Source organism: Mauremys mutica, chromosome 10 (genome assembly GCF_020497125.1).
Source record: "Mauremys mutica isolate MM-2020 ecotype Southern chromosome 10, ASM2049712v1, whole genome shotgun sequence".
Taxonomy (NCBI): domain Eukaryota; kingdom Metazoa; phylum Chordata; order Testudines; family Geoemydidae; genus Mauremys; species Mauremys mutica.
The window spans coordinates 1,068,276-1,087,634 of NC_059081.1; the positions used below are offsets into that span (position 1 = coordinate 1,068,276).

A 19,359-nucleotide genomic window follows, 5' to 3' on the forward strand; every position below is an offset into this window, starting at 1 on the left:
CCCACGCCCCAGAGCCCGTTGTGCCACCGGCCTGGGCCCTGCCACGTCTCCGACCCACCTTCCCCCAGGACCCGCCAGGCGGCAATGGGCTCAGACGGGCCAGGCCGGATCAGCCGATAACCCCCCTCCCTCGCGGCACGGCATGGGGGGGTGTCGCTGCGAGAACAATCAGGCTTGCGAGACAAAGGCTCCCGCTCGTAATTAGCGCGTCTCGTCGTGGCCGATCTCTGATTAACAGAGAGGGACCCGAGCCGCTCGCTGGTCCAGCCCGAGATCCGGCATCTCCCTCCCGGCCCAGGGACCCGAGCCGCTCGCTGGTCCAGCCCGAGATCCGGCATCTCCCTCCCCGCCCAGGGCCGGCTCCAGGGTTTTTGCCGCCCCAAGCAGCAAAAAACAAAACAAAGCCGCGATCGCGACCTGCAGCTCCACCGCCGCCGCTTCAGCCTTCGGTGGCAATTCGGCGGCTGGTCCTTCGCTCCCAGAGGGAGTGAGGGACCCGCAGCCAAATTGCCGCTGACGAGCTGGACGTGCTGCCCCTTCCCCGTGGTCGCCACAAGCACCTGCTTGCTGGGCTGGTGCCTGGAGGTGGCCCCGTCCCCGCCAGCTCCTGCAGCCCGGCCACTCGCCGGCCCGGCGCCAGGCCCAGCAGGAATGGGCAGCCTGGCCGGGGCAGCGTGGCCGGGGGGGCCGGGGCAGCGTGGCCGGGGGGGGCAGTAGGGCAGCGTGGCCGGGGCAGCGTGGCCGGGGGGGGCCGGGGCAGCCTGGCCGGGGGGGGCAGTAGGGCAGCGTGGCCGGGGCAGCGTGGCCGGGGGGGCCGGGGCAGCGTGGCCGGGGGGGGCCGGGGCAGCCTGGCCGGGGGGGGCAGTAGGGCAGCCTGGCCGGGGCAGCGTGGCCGGGGGGGCCGGGGCAGCGTGTCAGGGCAGCAGTAGGGCAGCGTGGCCGGGGGGGCTGGGGCAGCGTGGCCAGGGGGGCCGGGGCAGCGTGCCGGGGGGGCAGTAGGGCGGGGGGAGGCGGGGGAGCGGCTGCAGGAACAGAGGCGCTTTGCCCCAAGGACCCATCCCCCGGGAGCAGCAGCCACAGGCGTTCCAGGGACAGGCGGGTGCCGGAGATCCCTTCCCATCCACAGCAGCCCTGGCTGGACTGGCAGGGGCCAGAGCCCCCCGCAGCGACCCACAAGCCACCTGCATGTCCAGGCCCTTCCCTGGAGCAGCGACAGACGCTGGAGCCGACCCTGGGCTAGCAGGGGGCTGCGGGTCTGGAGTGAGGGGCACCGGCAGAGCCCAGGGCTGGGCTAGCAGGGGCTGCGGGTCGGGAGTGAGGGGCACCAGCAGGTCTGGGCTAGCAGGGGCTGTGGGGTGGGACTGAGGGGCTCCAGCAGAGCTGGGCGGGGGGGAGCCCAGGGCTGGGCTAGCAGGGGGCTGCGGGTCGGGACTGAGAGGCACCAGCAGGGCTGGTGGGGTGGGACTGAGGGGCTCCGGCAGAGCTGTGGGGGAGAGCCCAGGGCTGGGCTAGCAGGGGCTGCGGGTCGGGAGTGAGGGGCACCAGCAGGGCTGGGCTAGCAGGGGCTGTGGGGTGGGACTGAGGGGCTCCAGCAGAGCTGGGGGGGGGGAGCCCAGGGCTGGGCTAGCAGGGGCTGTGGGGCGGGAGTGAGGGGCACCAGCAGGGCTGGGGGGGAGAGCCCAGGGCTGGGCTAGCAGGGGGCTGCGGGTCGGGACTGAGGGGCTCCAGCAGAGCTGGGCTAGCAGGGGCTGCGGGTCGGGAGTGAGGGGCACCAGCAGGGCTGGGCTAGCAGGGGCTGCGGGTCAGGAGTGAGGGGCACCAGCAGGGCTGGGGGGGAGAGCCCAGGGCTGGGCTAGCAGGGGGCTGCGGGTCGGGAGTGAGGGGCACCAGCAGGGCTGGGCTAGCAGGGGCTGCGGGGCGGGAGTGAGGGGCACCAGCAGGGCTGGGGGGGAGAGCCCAGGGCTGGGCTAGCAGGGGGCTGCGGGTCGGGGCTGGGAGATGGTTGGGGTGAGTCCCGGGCTGGCCCAGTGGGACAGCCTGGCTGTGGCTTGGATCCCTCACTCGAAGAGGTGTCACATCCCCACTGCCCTGGCAGGCCCGACGGCGGCACCGATGGTGCCGTGGGGGGGGGGCTGTCACAGGGATGCTCTGAACCCTGGTGTGTGTGGGGGGGGAGCCGTGCCAGGTCGCTGGCCGGTGCCCGCTGGGGAGACACTCGCTAGAGACGCCTGGGCAGTGGAGCGTGGCCCTGTCACTGTGCTGACAGCAGCACTGGCCCCGTGACACCGCTCCTGTGGGGGGAGGGAACAGGCAGCTACCGGAGCAGGGACTGGAAACCGCCCCCCCTCGGCAGGGCTCCTGGCCCCTGTTCCAGGGCACGGGCCGGCCCTGAGCCCCCCGGGGGGGCAGCTGCCGTCAGCGCGCAGGGCATCCTGCCCCTTCTGCTGCAGCCGGCTCTGCCTGGTCCAGGCTGGCCACCTCCCCCACCGCCCTCACAGGCCCCCCGTCTCCCTGCTGCCCCCGCCGACCCCCCATCTCCCCGCTGCCCCCATCTCCCCGCAGCCCCTGCATCATCCTCAACCCACATGCCAACATGGCTCAGCGACGGACACACTCCCCTGCGTGTGCAGCTGGGGCAGCGAGGCCCAGGCAGTGCAGAGCCTGGCAGTCGAGCTGTCACGGGGTCCCCGGGCGCTGCTCCCCACCAAGCCAGGCAGGACCCTGGGGAGCCTCCTCTCCCTCGGAGCAGCCTGTCTGCAGGGCAAGAAGCTCCCACGGCTTCACCTCCTGGGTCTCTCCTTGGAGCATTCAGCATCCTCTGCCCCTCCGTGCGCTTCCCACAGCGAGTCCGCCCAGGCGGGGTCCTGGGGGGCCACAGGGTCCTGCCCCCCCACTGCGCAGTCAGACGTGACTCTCAGCCAGCCAGTGACACAGAGGTTTATTCAATGGCAGGAACAGGGTCTAACACAGAGCTTGTAGGTACCGCGAACAGGACCCCTCGGCCGGGTCCGTTCTGGGGGGCAGTGAGCCAGACCCCCACGTCTGCCCTTCACTCCTCGTCCCCAGCCAGGCCCAGACTGACCCCCTCCAGCCCCTCCTCTGCTCAGCCCCTTCCCCGGGCCAGGAGGTCACCTGATCCCTTTGTTCACCTTTAGCATCCCCCTTGCAGGGGGGAAGGGCCCCGGCCATCTGTTGCTAGGAGACAGCGTTGGCCATTTATGGGCACTGGAGACATAAGAAATGCCTAGGGGAAACTGAGGCACCCACACAGTATTCAGAGGAAACGTTAAGAACAGCCCCACTTCGTCACACGAGCGTTATCCCCGAGCAGTGAGATGCAGGGAACACGGCGTATCTGTCCCGGGCGCAACCCCGCCCTGCGGTCCGACCCAGCCCGTTCACACTGGGCTCTCCAGACGTGGGGCACGCAGAGGGAGGGAGGCGTATGGCCCCACACAGAGACAGATGCCAAAGAGACCAGCCCACGGCTAAGCTGGATCCAGCCCCCCCCGCCCCCGAGCTCCCTGTGACAAGCCTGCCCCGGCTCTCAGTGCCCTGCCTGTGGGGATTTCCAGCCCCAAGGCGGGTGGGCGCGGTGGATCCAGGCCGTCTCTGGGCATTGCCAGCAGGCAGAGGTGCAGCCCTGGGAGAGGCCAGCTCTGCCCAGGAGCCGGTTAGACAGGCCACCTGCCCATCGCCGCGCCTGTGGGGAAGGCCACTCAGCCCCAGGCCGCCCCGGCCCCTGGCCAGGGAGCACACAGCTCACAGCTCAGCCTGCGCGGTTCTGCGCTCGCCAGCCACACACCACACCTGTGAGCTGCCCCAGGCAGCACCAGCGGGCCCCAGCCGTGCCCACGGCGCAGCCCCCTGGCAGCCTGGCAGCCTGTGCTTAGAACAGCCCTGCCCGTGCAGAGCCGGCCACCAGGCATGCCAGCGAGCGGGGCAGAGCGTGCACCCACCCCGAGCCTCTGGCTGGAGCGCCCTGTCCCAAACACCCTGACATTTCACACACGAGCCCTGCCAGGGCCAGATGCCCCCTGCCTCCCCCAGCACCATCCCCAGGGCTGCACCCCCGGGACTCCCCCCCATGCTCCCCCAGGGCTGCCCCCCCAGGACTCCTCCCATGCTCCCCCGGGGCTGCCCCCCCAGGCCTGCCCCCCCATGCTCCCCCAGGGCTGCCCCCCAGGACTCCTCCCATGCCCCCCCGGACTCCTCCCATGCTCCCCCAGGGCTGCCCCCCCAGGCCTGCCCCCCCATGCTCCCCCGGGGCTGCCCCCCCGGACTCCTCCCATGCTCCCCCCGGGCTGCCCCCCCAGGCCTGCCCCCCCATGCTCCCCCGGGGCTGCCCCCCCGGACTCCTCCCATGCTCCCCCAGGGCTGCCCCCCCAGGCCTGCCCCCCCCTTCCTTCCCCGGGGCTGCACCCCCTGGACTCCCCCCCATGCTCCCCCAGGGCTGCCCCCCAGGACTCCTCCCATGCTCCCCCAGGGCTGCCCCCCAGGACTCCTCCCATGCTCCCCCGGGGCTGCTCCCCCAGGGCTGCCCCCCATGCTCCCCCGGGGCTGCCCCCCCCGGACTCCTCCCATGCTCCCCCGGGGCTGCCCCCGCTGGACTCCCCCTTGGTCCCCCCGGGCTGCCCCCCCCGGGCTGCCCCCCCTGCTCCCCCGGGGCTGCCCCCCCAGGACTCCTCCCATGCTCCTCCGGGGCTGCCCCCCCAGGACTCCCCCCATGCTCCCCCGGGGCTGCCCCCCCAGGACTCCCCCCATGCTCCCCCGGGGCTGCCCCCCCCGGACTCCCCCATGCTCCCCCGGGGCTGCCCCCCCGGGACTCCCCCATGTTCCCCCAGGACTCCCCCATGCTCCATGCCCCCCCAGTTCCCCGTTCAGGCTCTTGTCCCTGGCTGCGGCTGATTACTGCTCCCCAGATGAGACGCACTGAGCTCAATCAGCTGCCCTCAGCGAGTGGCGCCGCGAATTAAAGTGCTAATGAGCCGCGGGCTGGAGGGCCGGGGAGGCTGGTGATTAATCAGGGGCCTGGCTCTGACAGGCCTCGTGCCGGGTGCTTCCCTCCCCAAGTCCCAGGCAGTCCCCGGGGTGCGCTGGGATCTGTCTCACCGCCCAGGGGAGCAGCCTCTGTGACAGATGGGCCCAGACACTGTGACAAAGTGGGGGATTTTCATGGTTTTCCAGGGTTGCAGGCAGGCGGGTGGGGCTCAGTGTCCCCGGGTGTCACTGGTGTAACGAGGGGAGGGGAGAGGGAGTTTGTTGGGACACAGGACCGGAGAGGGACTCGGGACCCCGGCCCGGCCTGGAGGATGGAGACTGGTGACCTGGGGACCCGGAGACCCAGCTCAGGAGTCGCAGCTGGTTCTGGCCAGTGGGGGACAATGGGCTGCGGGGAGAGGACCCCGGTGACCTGACCAGCCGGCTCCAGCCAGAGGGGCCAAAAGACAGGAGAGGGGGCCCAGGTGACCCTGTTTCCCTGGAGAGAAGCCAATGGACAGAGGGGGCTTGGGGCCGGGGGTATCGGAGGCCCAGCTGGGAGCAGGGGGGCTCGGGGCTGGAGAGGGGGAGCAGGCAGAGCCCCCCTGGCTGCAGGGGGACTGGGATGTGCTGGGCTGAGGGAGGCCAGGCCTGAGGCCAGGAGAGTTTCCTGTGCTGGGTTCAACGCTCAATAAACCCTCCTGTGTTACGCTGGGGGAGAGTCGCTCCGGGCTAGAGAACAGGGCTGGGGGTATAATCCCCTTTGGGGGTGAGGAGGCCCGGGGGGCCCAGAGCGAAGGGACTCCCCGAGGGGCCCACGGCACAGACAGACGTGCTGAGGCTCCAGGAGGTGGAGGGGCCGGACCCCGGGAGAGGGTGGCCCCCGAGAAGGGCTGTTGCACTGAAGGGGGCTCCCCCAGGGGCCATACATGATCTGTGCGTCCGTGACAGACACCAACAATCCAATGTTCAGGTTTCTCCCCGTCCCACTTCCCCCCGCCAGCAGCATCTCAGGTGTGTGCGCACAGGGAGCCCTGGGAGCCGCGCCCGGGGGTTGCTGCGACAGGAACCCAGCGAGCGATTTGCCAGGTGGAAGCAGGTAAATGGCCCCAGCTGAGCTCCGGCCGGTTCCAGAGGTGACAGACGCTGCTGGGATACACCAGCTAACCCAGGCCAAGCCGCTGGGTGTCCCTGGCTTATGCTCAGGGATCCCGGCCCCTCAGCTCAGCAGCCGAAAGCTGCAGGACCCGGGCGTTGGCCGAACAGTAACGCGCCAGCTCTGAGCCAGGCCCCGCGGGGTCAGCACGTGCCTGGCCGGAGCCGGTGCCTGGCGCACCCCGATCTGTCGGGCGCCTGCGGGCCGGCACAGGGACACGCCGAGCCCCGGGAGAGCCGGAGGGTGACAGGATAACGGATGAGGCTGCTTCGTTCGAACCAGCAGGTACAAGACATGAGGCTGGTAACTAACACCGGGAACGTGACACACAACTTGTTTGTGTCAGTGTCTAAATGGAGAAGTCGTGGGGGGTGTCTTGGCCAAGGCCAGCGTCCTGGTGCCGACTGAGCCGGCCCCTTGTCACGGGCACGCGTGTGTTTGTGTCCCTGTGACCCATGGGACAGGGCACCAGGCCAGGGCTTTGCTGACCGTCACCTGGCCAAGCGCCTTCGCGCCCCTCCCGCTGCTAGTGCAGCCGCTTCCGGAGTGTCCAGACCAGCCGCACCCACAGCAACACCAACACCCGCACCAACACCCGCAGCAACACCAACACCCGCAGCAACACTCACACCCGCAGCAACACCAACACCCGCAGCAACACTCACACCCGCAGCAACACCAACACCCGCAGCAACACCCGCAGCAACACCCACACCCGCAGCAACTCACACCCGCAGCAACACCAACACCCGCAGCAACACCAACACCAACACCCGCAGCAACACCCGCAGCAACACCAACACCAACACCCGCAGCAACACCAACACCCGCAGCAACACCCACACCCGCAGCAACACCCACACCCGCAGCAACACCAACACCCGCAGCAACACCCGCAGCAACAGCAACACCCGCAGCAACACCTGCAGCAACACCAACACCTGCAGCAACACCTGCAGCAACACCAACACCCGCAGCAACACCAACACCAACACCTGCAGCAACACCCGCAGCACAGGCACCACGTCCTGCTGGGGACTCGTGGTCCCTCCCCCGAGCTCGCGCTGCTGGGCCCAGTGCTGCACCTGCTCCCGCCGGAGTCCCCGAGGATCAAGAGAAACACGTCACAGAACCTGTGCGGGAAACCCGGGCCTGCAGCGGGGCGGCTCCTCCCACAGGGGAGTGATGGGTGACGCGGCTGGGTCACGTGCTCACCGGGAGACGTGCCAGGCACCCATCCTGTCGCCCCCAGTGGCCTCTGCTCTTAACACCCCTGGGTGAGCGGCCCTCAGGCATTGCTGCTGCCAGCACAAACCCACCCCCAGGATGCAGCAAACGAGCAGTTGCCACGTAACACGCAGGCTTGCAGCGGGCGCGACCGTGCAGCCAGGGAGACTGGCGCAGCCCTGCCAATGCCCCTCACTCCCGACCCGCAGCCTCCGGCTGTCCCAGCCCTGAACACCCCCCTCTGCTCTGCTCATGCCCCTTACCCTCCGCCCAGCCCCCAGCCCAATCTGGCTCCTCCAGCCTGGCCCAAGGCCGTCCGTGTGCTGCCTGCGCCCGGCGGCTCTCACCCCGGGCGACTCGGCAGTGGGAAAGGGGGAAATCCGGCTTCAAACAATTATTGTTTTTTCCACCTGACTGGCTGCAAACTTGTTAATTTTTTTTTAATGGGTGAGAAGTGTAGACGGCAGCTGCCTGGGAAATGAGTCGCTGAGCGAAGCGCGGGTCCCTGGCTGGCGTTCAGCTCTCCCGCGGCTCCCTCGCGCACGCTGCCGTCTATAAATAACGCCCCGTCTCCGCAATGGCAGAACAGCAGCGCTGGGTACGGGCGTCGGACATAAAACCGTCCCTCTTTATGGCTCCAAACTATTCACGTCATTTAGTGCAGCTCCGTAAACCTTCTGTTCTCCGCACACCCCCGTGGTGAGACCAGCTCCCGCCGGCACGTGCCCAGGGACCCCGGCACCGCGCGACAGCTCCCCTGCCCCCCCCCGCCGAGTGACTGACGCTCCCCCCGCTCCCTCCGAGCAGCATCGGCCCGGCTGCGCCCGGCACAACCCCGTGGTGAGACCAGCTCCCGCCGGCACGTGCCCAGGGACCCCGGCACCGCGCGACAGCTCCCCTGCCCCCCCCCGCCGAGTGACTGACGCTCCCCCCGCTCCCTCCGAGCAGCATCGGCCCGGCTGCGCCCGGCACACCCCCGTGGTGAGACCAGCTCCCGCCGGCACGTGCCCAGGGACCCCGGCACCGAGCGACGGCCTCCCCGCCCCACCCCCTGCCGAGTGACTGACGCTCCCCCCGCTCCCTCCGAGCAGCATCGGCCCGGCTGCGCCCGGCACAACCCCGTGGTGAGACCAGCTCCCGCCGGCACGTGCCCAGGGACCCCGGCACCGAGCGACGGCCGCCCCGCCCCACCCCACGCCCCAGCGGAGAGACTGACGCTCCCCCCGAGCAGCATCGGCCCGGCTGCACCCGGCACACCCCCATGGTGAGACCAGCTCCCGCCGGCACGTGCCCAGGGACCCCGGCACCGAGCGACAGCTCCCCTGCCCCCCCCCACCCGCCGAGTGACTGACGCTCCCCCCGCTCTCCCCGAGCAGCATCGGCCCGGCTGCGCCCGGCACACCCCCGTGGTGAGAACAGCTCCCGCCGGCACGTGCCCAGGGACCCCGGCACCGAGCGACGGCTCCCCTGCCCCCCCCACCCGCCGAGTGACTGACGCTCCCCCCGCTCCCCCCGAGCAGCATCGGCCCGGCTGCGCCCGGCACACCCCCGTGGTGAGAACAGCTCCCGCCGGCACGTGCCCAGGGACCCCGGCACCGAGCGACGGCTCCCCTGCCCCCCCCCACCCGCCGAGTGACTGACGCTCCCCCCGCGCAGCATCGGCCCGGCTGCGCCCGGCACCCCCCGCCCCCCGGTGCCGGGATGCTCTGGCACGCAGCTCCTGCTCCCACCCCTCCCCAGTGCAGCACCCGGGATCCTGGCAGGGCGCAGGCAGACAGGCGGGTTTGTCCTTGGTTAGCAGAGAACGGGCACAGCCTAGTGCCCCAGAGCCCCAGCCCGGCGGGGCGACCCCCTGGTTTCCGGTCTGTCCCTCTGGCCTCTGTTCAACCCCCGGCTACTGGCCAGGCCCACCTGCCCCATCTCAGCCCGCTGCTCCGGGCTGGTCAGGCCTGGCTGGCTCCTTTCCAGGGACATTAAACATCCCGGTGATTGGCTCTGCCATTGTCTGCACAGACCCTCCATTGACTTGGCCCCCAAGCCCAAGACAGCTGGGTGCCGTTCGCACCTGTGTCCGAGAGCAGCCAGTCTCCTCCCGCTGCCTCCTGAACCAATAGCATGTGGGGAAACTGAGGCACGCACAGTATTCACACAAAATATTTACAGAAAATTCCCACCCCATCACATAGCCACTGCTGCTCCAGGCCAGGGCAAGGCAGGGGCAGGGGGTGCTGGAGCAGGGGCTGTCTGTGTGGGGGATGGGAGAGCCGGCAGGACGTTAGGGGAGGGACAGGACCTGAGCCTGGAACCTGAGCTAGGCAGGGCGGGAGGTCAACACCTCTGCCCGGGGAGCTGGACAAAGGAGGGAGCCGGCTGGAGAGCGGGGGTCAGTGTCGGTTTGGGGCTGGGGGTGCAGTGCAGGGAATCCCAAGCTGGGGTCTAAGCTCCCTGCACCCCCAGAAGGACCAGAGTGAGGGGTCCTGGCTGTGCCCACAAGCTCTGCTGTAGCCTGTGCTCCTGTGTCCAATAAACCTTCCGTGTTACTGGCTGGCTGAGAGTCACTGGGAGTCCCGGGCAGAGGGTGCAGGGCCGGGCTCCCCCTCACTCTGTGACACAGGGGTGGGGGGGTGAGGTGCAGGCAGGGGGCAGGACGGGGAGAGAGGTGGGGCAGGGGGCGGAGGTGAGATGGGGCCAGGGAGCGAGGTGGGGGCAGGACAGGTGGCAAGGTGGGGCTGGGGTGAGGGCAAGGCAGGGCCAGGGGGCGAGGTGGGGCAGGGGGCAGGGTGGGGGTGAGGGAGGGGCAGGGGGTGAGGTGGGGCACAAAGTGGGACGGCAGGGGCAGGGGGTGAGGCCATGGCGGGGGCAGGCGTGGGGCAGGGGGCATGGTGGGGTCAGGGGGTGAGGGTGGGGCAGGGGGCAGGGTGAGGGTGGGGCAGGGGGTGGGGGTGAGGGAGGGGCAGGGTGAGGCCATGGCGGGGGCGAGGTCCGAGGTGGGGCGGGGCAGGAGCAGGCGGGGGCAGGGGGCGGGGTGAGGGTGGGGCGAGGTCCGAGGTGGGGCAGGGGCAGGCGGGGGCAGGGGGCGGGGTGAGGGCGGGGGCAGGCGGGGGCAGTTTTAGCCCCTGGCTCAGGCTGCTCCTGGTTCGGGGCCTCCGGCGTCTCCACCCCCCATTCACACCAAGCCCCCGTCTCCCCGCCAGGGGCCCGGCTTCCCGCTGACCCCCCACCCCACGGGGACCTCCCCATAGGAGGGCGAAGGCAAAGCCCCACCCCCGCCCCACGGTGCAGCCAATCGCATTGTCCCATGGCAAACACTCCGCACCTCCCGCCCCCCCTCCCCCACAACCAATCACGTTATTCTGCAGCGAGACTCCCCTGCACTCTGGCCAATCAGAGCGCTCTGCAGTGGGCCACCCGCATGGAGCGCAGCCAATCACAGCCCCCCCATCTGCCAGCCCCACAGTGGGGTGAGGCATCTCCGGGCGTCAGCCAGTGGGTCCGGCCTGGAGGGCAGGAACATGGGGCAGAATGGGGAGGCCAGGCCCCGGGGTCGCCGGTCGCCCCAGTGTGGCAGGGGGCGGAGCTAAGCAAACAGGCCCCGCCCCCACGGCGAATGGGGCGAGAGTCACCAGCCGCCCCCCAGTGGCTGCCCCTGCCCAGGCCGGCTCAGTACGAGCCTGACGTGAAATGACCCAGATCAGCCCCGACCAGCTTTTAAAGTCAATTCATGACATGTCATTAGGACAGGAGAGTTCTGCTCCCGCCATCGGCTCTCGTCACCGCCAGCCGCCCCGCCCCACTGCCCCCCGGCCTGGCCCTGGGCTCCCCCTGCCGGCTCTGCCGGCGCCCGCCTCTCCCGACCCGCAGCCCCCACAGCCAGCCCTGGGCTCCCCCAGCTCTGCCGGTGCCCCTCACTCCTGACCCGCAGCCCCCACAGCCAGCCCTGCCCCCCCCCAGCTCTGCCGGTGCCCCCCACTCCCGACCCGCAGCCCCCACAGCCAGCCCTGGCCCCCCCGGCTCTGCCGGTGCCCCTCACTCCCGTCCCGCAGCCCCCACAGCCAGGCCTGGCCCTCCCCCAGCTCTGCCGGCGCCCCCCACTCCCGACCCGCAGCCCTCACAGCCAGCCCTGCCCCCCCCGGCTCTGCCGGTGCCCCTCACTCCCAACCTGCAGCCCCCACAGCCAGCCCTGGGCTCCCCGCAACACACAGCTCTGCCGGCGCCCCCCATTCCCAACCCGCAGCCCCCACAGCCAGCTCTGGGCTCCCCTGAATGCTGCTCTGCCGGTGCCCCTCTGTCACAGCATGTGGGGGAGTCAGGGCCCTGCACCCCCCACTTCCTGCGATTCCCCGGGACTCTCAGCCAGCCAGTAACACAGGAGGGTTATTCGCCGACAGGAACAGTCCCAGGCAGGGCTTGTAGGTACAACCAGGACCCCTCAGCCAGGTCCCTCTGGGGGGCGAGGAGCTCAGACCCCAGACCTGAGTTCCTGCCTCTTCCCAGCCAGCCCAGAACTGAAACCCCCCCCCCACGCAGCCGACTCACCCCCCCCCCCCGCGCTCCTCCTCTCCCTTTGTCCAGGCCAAGGTGTCACCTGCCCCCCCCCCCCCCTGGCTCAGGTTACAGGCTCAGGTCCCGTCCCTCCCCTAGAGTCACCCCCTGCTCTCCCCTCCCCCACACAGACAGTCCCAGTAAAACTAAACGACATTCCCAGGTCAGTCCACCCCGCTCCCTCCTGCGTCACACCCTCACTCCCGACCCTGCAGCCCCCACAGCCAGCCCTGGGCTCCCACCGACACACAGCTCTGCCGGGGCCCCTCACTCCCGACCCGCAGCCCCTCCTAGCCCGGCCCTGAGCTCCCCCCCAGCTCTGCCGGTGCCCCCCACTCCCGACTCACAGCCCCAGCCCTGGGCTCCCCCCAACACACAGCTCTGCCGGTGCCCCTCACTCCCGACCCGCAGCCCCTGCCAGCCCAGCTTTAGCCTGTTCTAGAGATTTTTGAGCTGCAGCCAGTTGCTGCTCCTGTCCCAGCCCCGGTGCTGTGGGGCTCGTGTTGCTGGCACTGTGGCAGTTCCATGCTGCCCCCCGGCCTGACCCTTGCGCTCACTGGGGCGGGAGGGAAGCAGGGGGCAGTGCGTGTGGGGCGGCAGGGGGCTGTGAGGGGCAGGGTGTGCTGGGATCCCGGCTGTGCCCAGCAGAGCCAGTCGGGCTCAGAACCGCGCCCAGCGCCTGTGGCGAGGCCTCTCCAAGGAAGGATCCTTCCGCTCTCCGGCCTCCCCGCCGCTCCCGTCCTGAACAATCAGAACCCGTCCGAGCCCCGGGGGCTGCCCCCTCTGCCAGCGCCGCATCCGCGGGTCCCGCCCTGCTCAGCCCAGTGCCCCGCTCCCTGCGTGGCCAGCCAGGGGTTACGGGCGCCTGGCCCCACCACCCCGGAGCCCCCGTCACAGGGCTGCCAAGGGCTGCATGTGGGTCTCTGTCCCAGGGAGCTCTGCGTGGGGCGGGGATGGGAACGGGGTGGGGGGGCTGCGGTTTCAGTTGGGAGCTGGGCTGGAGGCGGGGGGCTGGGAGAAGGGGTGGGTTGGGGGTAAGTGGGGAGCTGGGCTGGAGGCAGGTGGGGGGGGGGGGCTGTCCCGTCCCGCTGGGTCCTGCTGCTCCCGGATCTCAGCCCGTTTACTCAGGGGCAGCGCAGCTCAGCCCGGCTTTCCCCGCAGGCTTCCGGCTGGTGCAGGGTGCTGGGGGGAGCTGGGCTGGCCTGTGTGAGCGGCTGTGCCTGGGGAGTAACGACCAGCCGGCGCCCTCGGGGGGCAGCGCAGGGGGACTCAGGGACCCCCTCCCCCACTGCAGCTCAGGCCCTAGACTGCTCCGTGCCAGCCCAGGCCCGAGGGGAGACAGAGACCTGGCCCGGCCCCCCCAGAGCGGGCGCTCGGCCTGGGCCCCTCGGAGCCCCCGGCTATTCGAGACCAGCAGGGAGAGAACCCGGCTCCCTGGCGAGGGCTCACCAGGCAGCTCGGCCAGCCCAGCGAGGGGCAGCGCGGACCCGGCTTCGGGCTCCCCCAGGCTGGGCCGGGCCCCTCTGGCCTGCAGGCCCCGGGGCCGAGCGCAGGAGAAGGCCGGGCCCCGGGGCCTGCAGGTCGGCTGGGGGGCCCTATGGCCGGGGCCGGCTCTGCAGCCCACGCTCGCCGTGCCGGTCGCTGAGTCCCTCAGCCCCCGAGAGCTGCAGCCGTCGTGTGCAGCGAGCGGCTTGTCCCTGCTCCGGCCCCCGGCCCCCGGCCCCTGCGTGGGGAGGGGAGCAGCCCAGCCACTTACCCAGAGTAAAAATAGCCGGGCACGGTGCCATTTGTGGCAGGCGGCTCTGGCGGAAAGGTCAGCGAGAGGCCCTGCCGTGAGGGCGCCGCTGATTAGCCACGGGAGTCACACGGTGCCTTTGTCAGAGCCAGGAACGAACACGCAGGAAATACGGGGAGGGGGAGGCCCCCAGCCCACGGCCGAACCGGGCCCCTCCCTGCCCAGCCACCCCAGCAGCCCAGCCCCGGCGGCCAAGCAGCGGGGGGTCTCCAGGGGCTGCAGGCTGCGCACAGGGCTGGTCAGAGCGTCAGCCCCAGGGATGGCAGCCGCCGAGCAGGGGGTTCCCGCCTGACCCACGCAGGGCGAGCTCGGGGCTCTGCCGGCTGGCTGGTGCTGCTGGCAGGTGGCACCTTCGCTCTCAGATCCGGCCGTCTCGCCACACCAGGGCGCTGCCCCTCAGCAGCACCCACAGCACAGGCGCAGGGTCACACTGACCCAGCAGAGCAGGGACCCCACATCCCCACAGCACGTTCTGGACGTCCCCAGGGACCCCGAGTCCTGCCAGCTCCTCGGAGGCTCCCCACTGCACAGTGGGAGGGATTCACCCAGCGTCACACAGGGATGAACCTCAATCTCCCAGATTTGTGCCCGATGCCTCCATCCAACAGCGTCCTCGTACAGTGCTGCCGGTGCCCCACACTCCCGACCTGCAGCCCCCCAGCTCTGCCGGTGCCCCTCACTCCCGACCCGCAGCCCCCGAGCTCTGCCGGTGCCCCTCACTCCCGACCCGCAGCCCCCGCTGTCCCCTGTATTTCCATAGGCCTGGCCCTGGCGCCTGGCTCTATCTGCTCAGTTTCTGCTCTAGCTGCCCGATCCCAGAGGCTTCGCCCCACACCCCAGCCGGCCAGAGCAGCGCAGACCCGCCGGGCCCCAGGAACTGCCCCGGCCCTGACCCGGCGCCTGGAGCCCGGCCCCGCGAAGGCCCCTGCCCGGAGAGGCCGGTCTGTGCCAGGCTGCGCGGATCCTGCCAGCTGCGGCGGAAGCGCTGCCAGGTCTCGGCAGCCTCCCCGGGGCCGGGTTCGCGGGGCCGGGGCCGAGACAAAAGGCTTTTGACAGGGATTTCGCTTTGCAGAACAGCCGCCAGCCTGAGCGCGCGAGGGAGCCAGCGATCGCCCCCGGCAGGCGCACGGGGTGACAGCAGCCGGGCTGGGGGCTCCTCCATCCTCCCCCCACCTGCTCTGCCCCCGGCCCCCTGCCCAAGCTGCTCCGGCAGGCGCCAGGTGCTGGGGGGCCATGAGCGGAGCCAGCCCCCCGGGAAGGGCCCTGCCCCCCCCATCGGGCTCCGGCGCAGTGGGGGTGGGGAGCTGCCAAGGACAGGGAGAGATCGACGGACCCTCCCGCGCCTGCCCAGTGCCCGCTCACAGCCTGGCAGCGGGGGGGGGGGGCAGAGCCCACATGGCAGCCTGGCTACCAGCCAGGGGCTAAACCGGCCCCTGCCAGCGTCCGGGAGCGACCCCTCCCCCCCCCCGTGTCCCCACCCTCGCTCTGTGCCGCGAGGCCTGGCCCGGCTGTGCCCTGCCCCGGTGCCCCGGAGCAGCCCGCCCGTCCCGGGGGGGGAGGGGGCCGCGCTCAGGACACGCTGTGGCCACTGCGCGGGGCTGGGGCAGGACCGGCCGCACCCCGGGCTCAGGCCGGGGCAGCCCAGTAGCCCCCGCCCAGCCGCTGCCAAGGCCAAGGCCAGGAACCGGCCCGCGATGCCCAGCACCCCGGGCCCCCCCGGAGACACGGGCAGGGCGGGGCGCAGCGCGGGCGGGGGAGGGGGCCGGGCCCCTGCGTCTCTCCCACACCGGAGCGCAGGGGGACCCGCAGTCCAGCTGCAGGGATCCTGGCTGCGACTCTGCCCCCCCCCCCGCCCCGCCGCCGGCGGGAGATTTACAGCCCGGCCCGGCTTTACGACTCGGAAGCTGCTTACGCCGGGGATTTTCCCCCCGTGCCGGCCCATAAAGAACCAGGCTGGTGACGGGCCGGAGGCTGATTTCCAACTCGCTGCCTGCAGTAAAGGTCCTGCCGGTTATTTCGCATGCCCTGCCCCCCAGGAGAGCACACAGGGCCGGCCCCACAGCTCCTGGCCAGGGCGCTGCTCCAGCCCACCTCCCCCAGGGTGAGAACCCAGGAGTCCTGCGCCCACCCCAGCACAAGCAGGGGGAGGGGAGCAGTGCCTGGCTCTGCCCCCCAGTACATCCCTCCCCACGCCTCCAGAGGGCCCCCAACACCCACCCCCGGCACTAAACGCCCCCACACAGCAACCTGCCACCCCACAGCGCCAGCAGCAGCAGGGCCCCGGGCTTTGTCCCCAGGGAGTCGGGGCTCAGTGCCCCAGCAGGACCCAAGCGACCCGGCGCGTAGCCAAGCCCTCCAGCGAGGGGCAGCCCCACAGCCAGCCCCTCCCCTCTGTGCTGGCCTCACTTCCAGCCCCCCACGCCAGACCCTCCTGTCCCATCCTGGGCAGAGCCCCGGCCTTCGATCCCCCTCCGCAGGCTCAGCCCCGGTGCCTGGCCAGCAGCGCCCCCCAGGGACCCTGGAGCGGGCAGAGGAGCCAGCTGCCTGCGCCCCCCAGGCACGGAGGGGATCCCAGCCCCGTGCTCATGCCTCTGCCCAACCGTCACACCAGCCACGACCCCTCTGCCCCCCACAGGCACCCGGCAACACCTGACAGGGAGAGGGGCAGCATCCTGCCCTCCCCAGAGCCCCCCTCTCCTCTCCCCCACCTTCCCCGGGGGGGCCCCTCACTCCACAGAGATGGCATCTCCCCTGGCCAGCTCTGGCCTCGTGCTGCTGGGGGAGACCCGCTGCCCTGGCCCCCCGGTGCCTGCAGCCTCCCCTCCCCGGGCCGGGCGCGGGCAGCGCTGCTCCAGGAGCGAGGAATCAGGCTGCGTGGCAGCCGCAGGAGGGAAGCGGCTCATTTCCAGAGTCATTACGGGCGGCAAAGGTCCCATCAGGTATCCGCCCGCTCAGCACATTGATTTCCCCAAAGCACAGCGGGGATTTGGGACGTCAGGCGCCCACGCTAGCCCGGCTGGGGCCTCGCTGCCTGGACCAGCACCGGGAGCAGCCCGGGCCCCGGCGTGGAAGGGGCCAGCCCAGGGCCGGGCAGGCTGCCAGGGGAGATGGAGGCACGTTGGGAGCAGCAGCTGCTCGGGCGCTCCAAGCGCACGTGTGACCCTGGCACCCCACGGGGTGTCTCTCCTCGTGGACCCTCTGCCACCCCAGTGCTGGGGGCTGCCCCCTGCTGCCCGGCAGGCTCAGCGCCACCCAGCCAGGCTGGCCAGAGACCCGCCAGGCCCTGAGCAGGGTCCCACAGGCCAGAGCAAGGCAACAAACGGCAACTTCCCAAAGCATCCAGCAACCCCTCGGCTCCCCCCGGCACCGGCCCGTCCGGGGGCCCGGAGCCCTGCCCCAGCACAGCTCAGCCCCTGCACAGAGCTCTGGGAAGGGCTCTCCCTCGGGGAACAGACAACGCTGGAGCGCCCGGGACTCACCACGGTGAAGTTCCGGGAGGAGCACTTCTCGCCGCTGAAGTTGCAGCTCTGGAGCATGTCGTCGAGCTGGTGGCCGGTGCGGTTGAGGATGTCGGCCATGTCTGGGTCGGGGTAGAGCAGGTCGGCCGCCCGGTGCCCCTCGCGGTCCTTGGGGGGCAGCCCGGTCATGTTGGCCAGGTGGAAGATGTCGGCGTCGGAGAGCGCGGAGTGGCGGAAGCGGTTGATGTTGCAGATGGTGACGGCCGGGAAGAGCATCTCGCGGGCGGCCTCCTCGTCCAGCGCCGTGAGGTGCGGGCGCTCCAGGTAGAGCAGCGCCGAGCGGGCCGACTGCGACAGGAAGAAGGCCAGCGAGAGCAGGAAGGCGAACGCCCACAGGGTCTGCCGGACGCCCAGGCGCCCCGACCCGCAGATGTGGCCAAGGCCGTGCAGGGTGCTGGTGCCAGCGAAGGTGGCCAGGTCGTGGGCACGCGGGCAGCTGGGCTCCTCGATCAGACTCTCCTTGTCCCCTTCCTCTTCCTCCTTCTGCTTCTCATCCTCCTCGGCAAATTTAATTTTACACACAATCTCAATCGGCATCTGCCCAGAGCGGCCGGCGCGCCCACCGTGCCCAGCCAGCGAGCTAGCCCCCGGCGCGGGGACCCGGCCAGAGCCGGGGACGGGCACGGGGGAGCTCCTCTGGGGCAGGACACCTCACCCGCCCAGGCAAGCGCAGCCCTTCTCCGGAGCTCCAGCCGCTGCTTCCCGCTTGTCTCACTAGTCGATCGTCTCCTTGTGCCTTCGCTTATCAGCACAAATACAGCTGTCAAATAACCCTGCCTCTGCCTCCGCTGAATGCTGCTAAGACCCGGCAGACACAGGCAGCGGGTAGGCAGCATGTGCTAATACAATCCAGGGAATACTTAATCATTCAAGACATGTCACTGTTCTTTCCCCGTGCAGCCCGGCGCGAGCGGAGGCAGCGGGCAGCGACCGGAGCCCCCGGGCAGGGACGCCGCGCTGAACCGAGCCCCGGCAGGCTCTGAAGTGCAGCTCCAGCCACTTGTTAGAACAGCTCGGCCACGGCAAAGTGATGCCAAGGAGAGCAGAGAGCACTGCCAGCCTCGGCTCCGCTCACCCGCCGGGCCCTGGCACCCCCTGCCCACGAGCGCCTGCCCCAGGAGAGGAGCAGTCCCGTGGCGGGAGTGGGGACGGGGAGCGGAGGCAGCCTGCAGCCAGCCAGGAGAGCAGCCCCTCCTAATCCCCCGGCTGTGGATCCTCCTGGACGTTAACCGCCTCCCTGCCGCGGGCTCCTGCTCCCAAAGTTGGGAGGTGCAAATCCGCCGGCTCCTCGCCGCCGTGCCGCCCGTGCCCTCGCCGCGGGCCACCCGCCTCCTCCCTCGCCGGCTGCGCGATCCGGGGCGGAAGCCGGCAGGAGGAGCTGCCCGATCGATGGCGCTCCCCGCGGAACAAGCAGCGGGAAAAGTGAAAAGGGTTATTGATCCGTGCGAAGCAGCAGCTGTCAGGGATTAGGGCTCCCTCCCCTTCCCGGGAATTAATGCCGCGCGGAGCGGAGCCCGAGCCCGAGCCGGCTGCAGCTCTGCATGCGCCAGCGGCTCCCTCGGCTCCGGGCTGGCCAGGCTCCTGGAATCCCTGCTGCCAAGTTCCTGCGCCCCCCAACGCCCGAAAGGGGGCCGGGAACCTCCGGCAAACGCCGCGGCCTGGGGAGAGGCCCCGGAGCAGCGCACCAGCCAGCTCGGGGCGGCTCCCCCAGCCTGCCCGGGGCGGCTCCCCCAGCCTGCCCGGGGCTCACCGGCCCCGGAGGGAGCCATGGGGCAGGAGCAGCTCCAGCCTTCGGGCCAGTCCCAGAGGCGCGGCAGGGCCCAGCCCCCACCGATGGCCCCAGCCCCTTTCATGGCCAGGGATGCCCAAGCAGAGCAGGGGCCCCCGACTCTGGGCATGGGGGCAGGGGCTGGGCCCACCCGACCCGGGCTGCCTGCGGCCACCACAGGCCGGGCCTCACCCCGCCCGGCAAGCGCCACAGAAACCTGCACCCGTCCTGACGGCCTGCAGAGCCCCCCGGTCAGCCCCCCATCCCGGCCAGCCCCACGCCGCTCACCTGTCTGCTCTGCACCAACCCCCCCAACCCCCGGCCAGCCCCACGCCGCTCACCTGTCTGCTCTGCACCGACCCCCCCATCCCGG

The 19,359-nt window shown here is 70.9% G+C and overlaps 1 protein-coding gene across 1 annotated transcript in view; it reads right to left on the bottom strand.

The window, feature by feature from the left end:
• ASIC4 (acid sensing ion channel subunit family member 4) overlaps positions 1 to 17,824 on the bottom strand; it is a 55,523-nt gene extending 37,699 nt beyond the window's left edge. The window contains exon 1 of the mRNA XM_045032723.1: positions 17,180 to 17,824. Within this exon, the coding sequence (XP_044888658.1) occupies positions 17,180 to 17,755 (576 nt within the window). The 5' untranslated portion in view covers positions 17,756 to 17,824. The remainder of the gene's footprint in view (positions 1 to 17,179) is intronic.
• Positions 17,825 to 19,359: the final 1,535 nt, after the last annotated feature.